At 45.6% G+C, this 12,574-nt stretch overlaps 1 protein-coding gene across 1 annotated transcript in view; it reads left to right on the top strand.

The window, feature by feature from the left end:
* TTC7A (tetratricopeptide repeat domain 7A) overlaps positions 1–11,997 on the top strand; it is a 267,779-nt gene extending 255,782 nt beyond the window's left edge. The window contains exon 20 of the mRNA XM_045011489.1: positions 9,153–11,997. Within this exon, the coding sequence (XP_044867424.1) occupies positions 9,153–9,374 (222 nt within the window). The 3' untranslated portion in view covers positions 9,375–11,997. The remainder of the gene's footprint in view (positions 1–9,152) is intronic.
* The last annotated feature ends 577 nt before the right edge of the window (positions 11,998–12,574 follow it).

A 12,574-nucleotide genomic window follows, 5' to 3' on the forward strand; every position in this document is an offset into this window, starting at 1 on the left:
AAGATTTAAAGGGCCCGGGGCTCCGGCTTCAGTAGTGGCGGCTGGGAGCCCCAGGCCCTTTAAATCACCCCCAGAGCTACCAGCTGCAGAGGCAGCTGGGAGCCCCGGAACTAGGGGGTGATTTAAAGGGCCCGGGACTCCATCTGCCAGTACCGCAGCGCAGTCCCGGGCCCTTTAAATCATGGATGGAGCCCCAGGGACTCCCGACTACTGCAGGTACCCCGGGCTCGGGGCTCCGGCAGAGAGTTAAAGGACCCGGGGCTCCATTGCAGTAGCAGCTGCCGGGAGCCCTGGGCTCTTTAAATCGCTGCCCGAGCCCCACTGCCGGAGCCCCCGGGGTAGCAGGAGCAGCCGGGGGCTCCGGCGGTGATTTAAATCACTGCCTGAGCTGCCTCTGCCACCCAGGGGCTCTGATAGCAGGGCTCTGGTGGCAATTTTAAAGACCCCAGGGCTCCAGCCGCTTCCAGGAGCCCCAGGCCCTTTAAATCGCCAGCCTGGGGAAGCCGGTCCGGTCCGACACGGCATACCAGCTCTTGCCGGTACGCCGGACCGGACCAGACCAGACCAGCTTACTTTCATCTCTGAGTGTATTGTTAGCAGCAGAGAGCATGGCATTTTACCACCTGTCCATATTGTTTCATGTAGATACTGAAGGAGAAAGAGGACAGGATAGATCACTGTGGAGCTAAATGTATGTAGGTCATCAGTACCTTGTGATTGACTGGTTGAAAGCTGCAGAGAGATTGAGTGATCTGACCAGCGATGTGGTGTCTGTCCATTGCCATGTTGAGCTGATTTTTAGTTCTGCTCGGAGGGTGTCACCATGAAGTAGCATGGGCTGAAACCCAGTTGCATAGCATCCAGGATATTGGCAGATGCCAGGCATTGCTGAAGCTTGGTTATCACTCCCTTCTCTTCTTTCCTTTTTTCTCTTTCCACATTCTGCAGTTTTTAATCCAGCCTCCACAAATGCAGCACTTTAGATTCATTGGTTGACAGGAAATGCTGCTTCAGAAGGGGAGGGAGGTAGAGAATGTGAGTAGTAGTTGCACTGACTGCACAAGTAGCAGCATTAAAAGATGAAACCTTCATACAGAATTTGGCTCCCACTGTTCCACAGTACGAAAGTGGCAAATGAAGTCACGGAGTGCTAGATTCACAAAAGGACTTAGGTACCTAAAGCCATTTTATGTGCCTAAATCCCAGAATCAGGCCTTGTGGGATTCACAAAACCACTGCTCAGCTGTCACCAAACTCTGCAGGCTCCTAAAATCTCTCAGTGCCTAAAATTTTGCAGTTAAAATTCCCTAGGTGCCTATGTTTCTGCTTCTGAGCATGCACACTGCAGCACCGCGGATGCCTAAACCCCAGAGCAATGCACGAGTTGAGGGAGATAGGCGTTCCTCCTCCCAACTCGCCTGCGGGGCCCCATCTGGTAAGCGTGCTCCAATCTCGCCTACCACACTGGGCCCTGTATGCGAACTCACACAAAACAGCTGGAGGAGGAGAACGACCTCCATTACACCTTGTAACCCAGTGGTTAGGGCTCTCCCCTGTGATGTGGGAGACCCCTGATTCAAGTCCACCCTCTGCATGAGTGAGAGAAGGGCTTTGAACAGGGATCTGCCACCTTTCAGGTGAGAGCCCTAGCCACTGGGCTATGGGATATTCTGACGGTGGGGGTTGCTCCTTCAGTCTCTCCTGCTGAAGCTGTCCCATTGTGGATAAATAATTTCAAAAGTCACTGGAGAAGGGGACTGGTTCTCCTACCTTCCAGGTGAGTGTTCTACCCACCAGGCTACAGAGTCACTCATGCTTGCATCTTGCTCCCTGACTTTCATTTTATTTATCCACCCTGGAAGAGCTTCAGCAGGAGAGACTGAGGGAGCCCCACATCAGAATGTCCGATAGCCCAGAGGTTGGGGCACTCACCTGAGAGGTAGCAGATCCCTGTTCAGATCCCTTCTCCTCCTCAGGTGAACCTGGGGTCTCCCACATCCCAAGTGAGTACCCTAACTATGGGCTAAAGGTTAAGAGGAAGGTCCTCCTCCTCCTGCCCCTCCCAAGGAGAGGGAGGTGCCTCCTGGAAGTGTGGGCTTAGGTGACAAACTCCCTGAAAGAGATGTGGGGCTTAGGACAGACTCCTTGCCTTGGCATCTTTCAGTGGGTAGCTTAGGCAGGGAGCTTCCTAGTGTGCTGGCCTTTTTGAATCCCATTCTAGGGCACCTATTTCTCCCCATTCATTGTGGAAGGAACCTCAGAACCTAATTCAAGCTTGGTGAACCCCAATGATTTTCTGTGCACCTAAGTGTTAGGCCTGGTGATGCTCAGCATTGCAATACCTAAGTTCCTTAGTGAATCTAGCTCATCAGCGTATCTGGCAAATACCCACAGATTACTCCAGCAGAGCTCTTTATGTTTTATGCTTCATGTATTTTTTGTAAAAGCCTTCAAAGGCTCTAGATCTAGCATGTCACACAACCCTCACTGAATAAAGATTAAATAGATTCAATAACTGACAGGTGGCAGACCATCATGTGGTGAGGTGATACCAGAACTACTCCCCACAGATCAGAAATCCCAACTCCTTTGAAAGCGATGGATCAAGCTCTATTCCTGGGGGGGGGAGGGCAATTATCAAAGAGAAACAGCAGCAGAATCATCTAATTGCAAATCTTTTGTCCTGTGATTCCAGGGAGCTTTGAATGTCCTGGGTTTAATCTTTGCCATTTTACAAAAGGGCTCTTTGTCATATCCTGATTTATGCACCAGATTCTGCTTACGACTTGTTTTGATTGTTAAATAATGACACAAGTGTACATTGCCCAGTAGCAATGCAGACTTTGTCTTGCATGAGAATATTACCGCAAGGTTTCAAATGTGTTTTAAAGGCATTGTGCAGTATGCTGCTGAATAAGCCCAACCTCCTTTCAGTGGGCACTTTTCTGAAATAGCACCAGATCCTGCTCGATGCTGAGCACTCTCATTGACATCCCTGAGAGCAAGGGCACACCCAGCATGTTTGACTTGCAAAGAAAATTGATGTTTTGACTTGGGAATGGAATTCCACCCCTGTTCTTCTTAGTGTAATGGGTGAAATCCCTGCTCTCCTCTGTGGGGAGGGGAAATAAGGACATTGGTTCTTGTGTAAAGAAAGATATCTGGACACATTATTGTTATTAAAGATGCCCTGCAAAGGATAAAATTGGATGTGTCCCCATGCTTCTTTATGATGTATAAATATGACGTGAAAGGTTTTTTTTCCCAAAACAAAGGGTTTTTTGCTTAGTCTTCTATTCCTTATTTTTGCTTCAAGATCCTGGAAAGGGAAGAGGATGTTGAGGCTCTAACAAAGAAAGTTTTTCTCCCAGTTGTTTATAAGACATTTGAATTAAGCAGATGTTCGCAAAAAGAGTATTTTAATTTTCTAACTAGAAATATCTTCCCCTCTCAGTCAGTTGGTTGTTATCTCTAATGTTATATGTTACTGGCTTTTCAGTCATCTAAAACATCTCCCAGAAGGAGAAAGGAAGAGAGAAACTGAATTTCTAATGCAAAAAATTTCAAACAAACAAACAAAATCCCTTTTAGGAGCCTTCTCCATGCATCAGAAAGAAGTTAAAAAAAAAAGCACAAAAGGGAATTTCAAAACAGCCTAAATGACTTAAGAAGCACAAATCCTAGAGACAAATCCTACAAATCAATGGGACTTGTGCTCCAATCCTAATGGCTACATGGAAATTGAAACTGAAATAACTACTTTTTACCTACTTAAGTTATATTGAAATAGGGTAGTCCTATTTCAAAATCCATGGACTGCACTGAAATAACTAAAGACATGGATTTCAACTGATAGAGTTACTTGGATTCCATTTTCCATGTAGATCAGCCTCAGGTCACTTAGGCCCAGATCCTCAAAGGTATTTAGGCACCTAACAGTCTAAATACCTTTGAGAATCTGGACCCTGGGCAGTTTTGAAAATTCCACCCACAAGCCCAGTGTTCCTTTTTCTTTGCAGATCACCTCCTATGAATCTGGTTAAAGGCCTAAGTCCCCTTAAATCATAGTGCCAAACTCAGTATCTACACTGACTGCATCTGCATGCACTGATAAGTTACACCAGCATCACTTTGCTACCACTTCTCTCTACAAGGAAGTTTAAAATAAAAAAAAAACCTACCATGTTTCTATAAATCTTTCAGTGGTGGATAGAGAGAAAGGCCATCATTTCAATGCTGTCTGTCTAGATTCACAAGCATTAACGTTTAGCTTCAACCAAAAAAAAAAATAGAGGAGGAAAAATTAAATGAATTTGTCTTAGTTATCTTCAGACCATATTAGGTAGATCAGTACCTAAGCTTTAATAGTTAGAGCAAAACAATTAGCGTAGGAAAGCAGCATCTTTATTTAACATAGTACTGGGGGAGGCTCTTGTTGCACTGTTCCCAGGACAGTGGGGGTTTTGGGGGTTTTTTTACTTAACATTACGATAGATAGATTAGATTTAAAAACCAGCCTGTCCCCTGTTGGGCCTGACACTGCACTATTGAAGTTTATGGGAGTTTTGCTCTTAAGGTAAATGGGAATGGGATTAGGGCCTTAAAACCCATTGAAATCAATGGACAATATTTCAGTGACTCTAGTGCTAGGATATACTAACCATCTGTATAACCTAAATAAATGGGGAAGGAGGTAGCTCTTAAGAGCCCTCTTGATAGCCAAAAGAATCCTGCTGTTGAACTGGAAAAGAGAGGCTGTGCCAGGCAGTGATTTCTGCATTGATATGGGGGAGGGGGAGCACGGGGGATAAAGGACAACAATAATACAGCCCCTCCCTTTGCTTGTAATAGGAAGATGAAACCCTTAATCAGTTGTCTTCTCTTATTTATACTAATTGCTAATCTTCCTTAGATCTCTGATTTTATGAAATTATGCACACACACATCAAGCAGATGTGTTTCTATGGCAACTAAGGAACGGAACTTTCATTAGAAAATCTAAAAAATCTTTCAGCTAAAAATGTAAATTGCCCATCAGTGGGTGGCTCTATGAATATATTATTTTCTTCCCATTGTAGGCAGATTCCAGATGGACTCTACATAGCAACAACATGCAGGCATTGTTTACAGCTAGCCAGACTCCATGGGGAGATATGGAACTCACTAGTGAGGAGCAGCTCCCAAGAACAAATACCTCAGAAAAACCAAGTGTTCAGTGGTGTATGTTACTGCATGGGATTCTGGGATTCTGTGGTCTGTAGTTCACAAAAACTGTTTGAGGCTGGCATGGAGACTCACAGTAGCTCTTCCATTCAGCCTCCCCACACAGAACTAAGAGGAGTCCGGTGGCATCTAAAAGACTAACAGATTTATTTGGGCATAAGCTTTCGTGGGTAAAAAACCCCACTTCTTCAGATGCATGGTTTTTACCCCTGTTAGTCTTTAAGGTGCCACCGGACTCCTCGTTGTTTTTGTGGATGCAGACTAACACAGCTACCCCTCTGATATTTGACACACAGAACTAGCATTCAATTTGTTCTTTAAATAGCAAACATTTAAATAGTAAACATTAAAGTACTTTTTTTTTAAGTTAGGATTGCAGAAGACTAGAACAAGTAGCATTGACAATCACTTATAATGAGTTCTCCATACTGACATGTTTCAGCAAGTCAGCCATTCCCATCAAGAGACTCAGAAATGTTGATTGTAGCAACATTACCCAAAACTTAATCTCCAAAACCATTTCAGTTTCTCACTGATCCAGCAACACCTGTTGAAGTCAATTGGCGTCTTTCCACTGAATTCAAAGAGCATTGGATCAGCCCTCTGTAAACTTGTAGATTGTTCTGATGAACTAAATGAGTAACTTTTTAAATGATTATTTGTCTTACAGTCAGCCAAATATTTATTTGTAACATTACATTTCTGAGTAAGGGCTACACCATGTTCTGGGATTCACCCTGTGCTAATACAGTATAATGCAATGCCCAGCATTGGTATACAGCCTCCTTCAGATGTAGTGTCCCAGAATATTTGCAGGGAGAAGTAAACTAGAAGGAGTGCCTCAGACTCGAGTAGACCAGCTGTCATGCAGGCAGAACAGAAAATGGTGTGCAACGATCTGACAAAGAGCTTTGGCTACCTGGAGTGAATCCAACAGATGATCCTTGACTACAAAAGGCATCATTCACTTGAGACTGACATGAGGAAACTGCTGCAAAAGGACAGCTTTGCATGTTATTTTTATTTGATGGGTTTTGTTTTAATGTTCATGTAGACTGATGGCCCTAAAGATGCACAAGTTACATAGAGTCTGGTCATAAACGCTTGATTCTGTTTCCAATCAGCTACCCACAATGGACCAAAATCTGCCTTGAGTAGACATATACAACTTCTATTGAAGGGAAACGATATAAGCACAGATGTAGAGCAGAATTTGGCCCATTGACTTTTAATTACTTCCAGGCACTGTTTTGTAAATACAGAGGGGGAAAGCGCTAGAGAGAGTAAGTGCTTTTGGGCTTTGAACGTTCAGGTTTTATATGAAATAGTTATGAATGGATTTTCAGATCAAAATAACGTGTGCTCTTCTTTTGACCAAGGAAACCTTTGTTGAGGATTCCTTTGTTTGCTTAAAAGCATGTGGCATCTTTACTCCTTTCTCTTGTATGGTAATCTTTTTCTGTAGTTATTGGTAACGGGTTACCGTTGCTATACAGGACTTAGTCATGGTGATGGATTGTGCACCTGCTGGCTACCTATATAAAGTAAACACAAGAAGACAAAGAAAAATATTTGCTACTTGCAGAAGAATACCTGTCGTTCATCAAACAAATGTTTTAGGCTGTGACCACAAGGATTTTAAAATATTGCACATCTTTTTATATTAGCTAGACACAGCTAGGCCAATCAAAGGTTACTAAAGGCTCTAGTTAAATTTATGACTGCAGCTACACACAACAAGCATAGGAAACAACTGAAGTCAAGTAATCATCTAACATACTGACACCTCATTCTTTCTATATATCTTTATAAGGGTATTTGAAATGAAGTACTTTCCTGCAAGATGATTTCCATAGTGAGGCACATTGTGTTCACAGTGGGCGAATACCGCAACACATTTTCTGTGATTATTCACTCCATTGTAACACTGAATTCTATCACTCGGGTTGACACCTCTTACCTGTTCAAATACGAATATCCTTACAAACTGATTGAATTAATGACAGACAGAGCACATTTTTAACAAATGATGGAGAATATTGAAATGTGAACTCAAAGGCTCTGCAAACCTGATCTTGAGAGTGAGGCTCTTCCAAATTTTTGATTGTCACAGCTCGGACTGGGCCCTTTAAGAGGGTACTGATCCAGCCCAGCTGGCCCTCATTAACAGCCTCACCATGGGGCCTAATAAAAGGCAACTGGGCTCTATAAAGAGCCAGAGGGAACAGGAAACAAGAGGAGGAAGCTGTGGCAGAGACGGCAGAAGAGCTGCAGTGAGCAGGATACCCTGCAAGACACTCTTGATCAGGAGAAGAGTTTGGGCCTGAACAGATCTCCACCTAGGAAGGGTTGGGAGTGCCAGGCAGGACAGACGTCTGGGAAGAGCTGCCAAGTGCAGATTCCAGGGGAGAAGTAAAGAATTCTCCAGCCACACAAGACTGGGAGTGGCCTGCTAAAAGCAGGGAATACAGTTGAACTGTGTTGACTTTATTTGGGACTTTCAGTTTTGCTCTGAACTTTGATGTTAAGAAACCCAGACCATAAGGAGTAAGATGACCAGTGTCTGTTTTTTGGCCGGAACACCAGTCGAAAAGGGACCCTGGCGGCTCTGGTCAGCACTGCCCCAGAAGCAGCCAGCAGGTCTGGCTCCTAGGCGGGGGGGCCACGGGGCTCTGCGCGCTGCCCCCACCCTGAGCACTGGCTGTGCACTCCTATTCGCTGGTTCCCGGCCAATGGGAGCTTGGGGGGAAGTGCCTGTGGGCAAGAGCGGCGCATGGAACCTCCTGACCCGCGACCTAGGACCCGGACCTGCTGACTGCTTCCAGGGTGCACACAGCGTGGTGCCAGGACAAGCAGGCAGCCTGCCTTAGCCCACCCACCCCCCACTGTGCCACTGACCGAGAGCCAGCCGAGGTAAGCCCACACCCCAACCCCGAGCCCCTGCCACAGCCCTGAGCCCCCCCAGAGCCCCCTCCTGAACCCCAAATCCCTCATCCCTGGCCCCACCCCAGAGTCCTCACCCCCTCCTGCACCCCAACCCCCTGCCTCAACTTACAGCCCCCTCCTGCACTCCAAATCCCTTGCCCCCACCCCCCAGCCTGGACCCCCCTCCTGCACCCCAACCCTTCATCCCCGGCCCCACCCCAAAGCCCACACACCCCAGTTAGAGCCCTCACATACCCCCGTGCCGCAACTCCCTGCCCCATCCTGGAGCCCCATCCCGCACACTGAACTCTTCATTTCTGGCCCCACCCCAGAGCCCACACACCCCCAGTTAGAGCCCTCACCCCCTCCTGCACCCCAACCCCCTGCCCCAGCCCAGTGAAAGTGAGTGAGGGTGGGGGAGAGCGAGCCACCAAGGGAGGGGTAATGTAGTGAGCGGGGTCAGATAGGGGTGGAGCCTCAGGGAAGGGGCAGGACTAGGGTGTTAGGTTTTATGCAACTAGATTGGCAACCCTACTAAGGAGGGGTGTTTGAACAGTGAGAAAGAAGCCTGTGTGTGGAGTTTCTGAGGAGCCCTGAAGAAGGGAAACTGAGGCAAGATGTTCCAATACCTCCCCGAGTCATGAAGGGGTGCTTGGGAGGCAGCTGCATGTCTGCATTACTAGACATACAAGTGTTAATTTAGCCTGTGCTCTCTGGGTAATTGGTCTCCCAAATATTTTCCTGTAGGATTAAAAGCTTTACAACCTCTGTTAAATCCATCCACAATCAAATCAGTGTGTAACTTAGTAGTGGGCAACTCCTCTTCTTCAAGAATCGTTTTGTGCTGAAGATCCTCTCTCCTCTCACAGGCTGATGTATCGTTCCTGTCTGCTTAGAGTGTTAGCGCCTTGGGCAGACCATGTATTGTACCATTGTGGCGCACACTATGAATTGACAGTGTTAATACTGCTAGGCACTAATACAAGATTGCTGTTTATTTGCAGGGGCCCATACTGAGCAGGCTCGGGCGGAGAAGCCTGGCTCAGAAGGTTCTGAGAGATGCAGTCCAGATACAGAACACCAATCACCAAGCCTGGAACAGCCTAGGAGAAGTATTGCAAGCTCAAGGAAAAAATGAAGCTGCTGTGGAATGCTTCCTAACAGCTCTGGACCTCGAATCCAGTAGTCCTATTGTCCCTTTCACTGTCATACCGAGAGAACTATAAAGCTCTTCCTTTCAGCCAAGCACAGCCCTCCAGTGGGTGGATGCTAAGAAATTTACACAGCAGAAACTCTGGGTTAGACAGAAAAATACAACTGTAACTTGTAATTCCAGGATTGGACTCTGATCTATGTGTTTAGCTGAGGAAAAACCCAACCTTAGAACAAGTGACAGAGAGAGGACAATTTCTTCTGGCTTCATAGATGTCTGATCTGACTCCTGTTGAAGTCAGTGTGGAAAGACTCCTGTTGATTTCAGCAGGAGAAGGCTTGGGCCCTAGATGACTAAACTGACAGTAGTGTAGATGCTGCTAGAGTGTAGCTGTAAGAAGCACTTGTGTTGAAAACAAATTTCATGCACCTTTCAACTTTTCTTGAGAAAGACTTAATTTAAAAACAACCATGAGCTAAATTCAAACCTAGTGTAAGCATGTGCAACTCTATTAAAGTAAGTGAAGTTGCCCAACTTACATCAGAGCCAAATTTGGCCATATATATATATATGTGTGCACACAGACACATTAGTAGGTGAAGAATGATGACAGAATAATAGCTGTAGCTCTTAAATACACTTTTTACAAAACTCTTTTAAAAGACCTGCTAATACTTATCTTCACCCTGCAGTGCCATACTGCAAACAGTCAATACTCACTGTAGCTTTTGACTGGACTGATCTAATTTAAAAGACACTTTTCTATGGGCTGTTGTGGTGGCGTGAACCACAGAAGTGGAAAAGTTAAAGGCCTGATCCGTTCAAATTTTGACTAGTATTAAAAATATGATTTTCTTTCAAATTAAATATTTATTGCAAGGCACTTCATCGGGCCAGCTAGTGTAAACTGTCTGAGCATCATTCTTAGTAATTACGTACTCCAGCCGCTTTTACAGCAAGTATATTGCTGATTTCAGGCAATGTATTATATGTGTACCCTGTGCTTTACTTTTGCTATTGTTCTTGACAGAGCTTTTTCCTGCTCATCTATAAAACATAGTGACTGCATAGATGATAAACATGTTTAATTGTTGGAAGCAGTATGTGTATATATACATTACCTTTATTTTCACTGTAGTTTTTTGATCAGCCATGGCTTCAAAGGAAATTGGCATCAGAAATACTGGGCCAGATCCTTCAGTATATTAGGACCACTTTGTGCCTCATCACCACTGTAATCTGGCCCTGAAGCTGTCTTGCCTGGCCAGAGAATATCAGAGTGATCTTCTGGTGGTGTAGCGCCATCCTCCCGTCTGCTGGTATAGTAGGGAAAGTGGGTGTGGCTGGCATACCCCTGTGCTAAACAGATCTTTGGCTGTGTTTTCAGCCCTCTATGACCATTGCAGCCCTGAGTCTGCTCTAACATGGCACAAGGAAACGAGCAAGGAGTGAAAAGGTGAGCTTTCGGTCACCTTTACACACAAACACACAACCTGTCTTGTATCATCTGCGCTTTGGCTGTTCATAGCTGATAATCTGGTCCATTATTTCCAACTATTTTTAAATGGTTTTGGACTGAAGTATTCTTTATGTTATAGCTCCACCATGTATTTGACTAGTTTACTCTAGAAATAATATCTTCATGCTATATAAATATAGAGGGTTTATTTGTAAAGACCCTCACTATTCTTCAGTTGACTTGCTGTCTGAATTGTTTGCAATGATTCAGAAATTTAAAGACTGCTTGAATTGTTAATTCTGGTGTGTCCCGTTTACAGTAAATACAGGAGCTGCTGATGTGGAAGAGGACTGTGCTTCCCCTCCCCCCGGCTCTTTTTCCTTCTAGGGTACTCTTCAAGGCTTCAGTGCCGAAGAGGAGTTAGAGTTCAGTGATTTTCTTTATCTTGAACTCTTAAACTGATTTTATCATGTTGGTCTGACAATCCAGATTATTGTCCATTCACCTAAGCATGTGCAGTGAAACCAGTATGTCCATGGAAAAAGTCTCCAGCTTGAGAAGTCATTGTATGGTCATACGAGATATGAGTGACTTAAATGAGACTTGTCAGGCCGAGACTGGCTTCCAGGGGTATGCTGCATTTCCCAGCAACCTTGCATGTTTGCAGTGACACCATCAGCGCAGGAAGTGGAGTGTGAAGGCTTTAAAACAATAGAATGAAATGAGTTGCAGGAGCAGGAGCAGATGGAGTTGAACCTGTTTTCCTTCAGGAAGCTATAAATAAAGCCAACCGGCTCAACGGGTTGGCTGGGGGTAAAGGTTGTTGTTCCATTAGTAAGGTGTTATCTAGTTACTTTGAACCCAATTCTGCCCTCATATACCTAGGTCCAGATCCTCAGCTGCAGTAAATAACACAGGTTCACTGACTTCCATAGAGCTGTGCTCACTTCCACCAGCTGCGGATTGGCCCAATTCCCACTCAGCTCAATGGGAGCAAGCCCTTTGTATGAGCCAGAAACAGAAAGCGGTGTGCTCCATCATCCACAATTTCTTGTTCTGTTTCAGTCTATGAAGCACTGCTGCAGTAATTCAGATATAAGGGGAATCATTTAAAGCAGATACTAATGTCTCTCTGACTCTTGTAATTCCACCATGACCAGGGGCGGCTCCAGGCACCAGCACGCCAAGTGCGTGCTTGGGGCGGCAAGCCGCGGAGGGGGCGCTCTGCCAGTCGCCGCAAGGGCGGCAGGCAGGTTGCCTTCGGCAGCATGCCTGTGGAGGGTCCGCTGGTCCCACGGCTTCAGCGGACCTTCCGCAGGCGTGCTGCCGAATCCGCGGGACCAGGGACCTCCCACAGGCAAGCCGCCGAAGGCAGCCTGCCTGCCGTGCTTGGGGCAGCAAAATACCTAGAGCCGCCCCGACCACGACTGTGCAAAGAAGTGGCATCTAACTCTCATCCTGTTATTGAACTGGTGAGAGGATGGGGGGGCTTCCCTACTATCAAATGAGTAGCACAGATTTCCATATTTTTACCCATCCCCACCCACACCACTGTCTGCATTACTTGCTTGTATCATAGTTGTTCAAAAAAAATGATTGCCTTCAGTGAGCTAGAGCTTCATGTTTGGGAATATTAGAGGTCTCACAGAGTTCAGGCTCCTCGAGCTATGTGAAACTGTATGAAATGCCCTGTATATGTCAGCTAGTCCAATAATCCCACTCTACTACTAGGAAGTATGCTGCATATGTTAATGCAGGTTAACTGCCAGCAACAATTATACCAAAAGGTCTCTGCTCCGGTTGTTGTGTAGTAA

This window comes from Mauremys mutica, chromosome 3 (genome assembly GCF_020497125.1).
Source record: "Mauremys mutica isolate MM-2020 ecotype Southern chromosome 3, ASM2049712v1, whole genome shotgun sequence".
Taxonomy (NCBI): Eukaryota; Metazoa; Chordata; order Testudines; family Geoemydidae; genus Mauremys; species Mauremys mutica.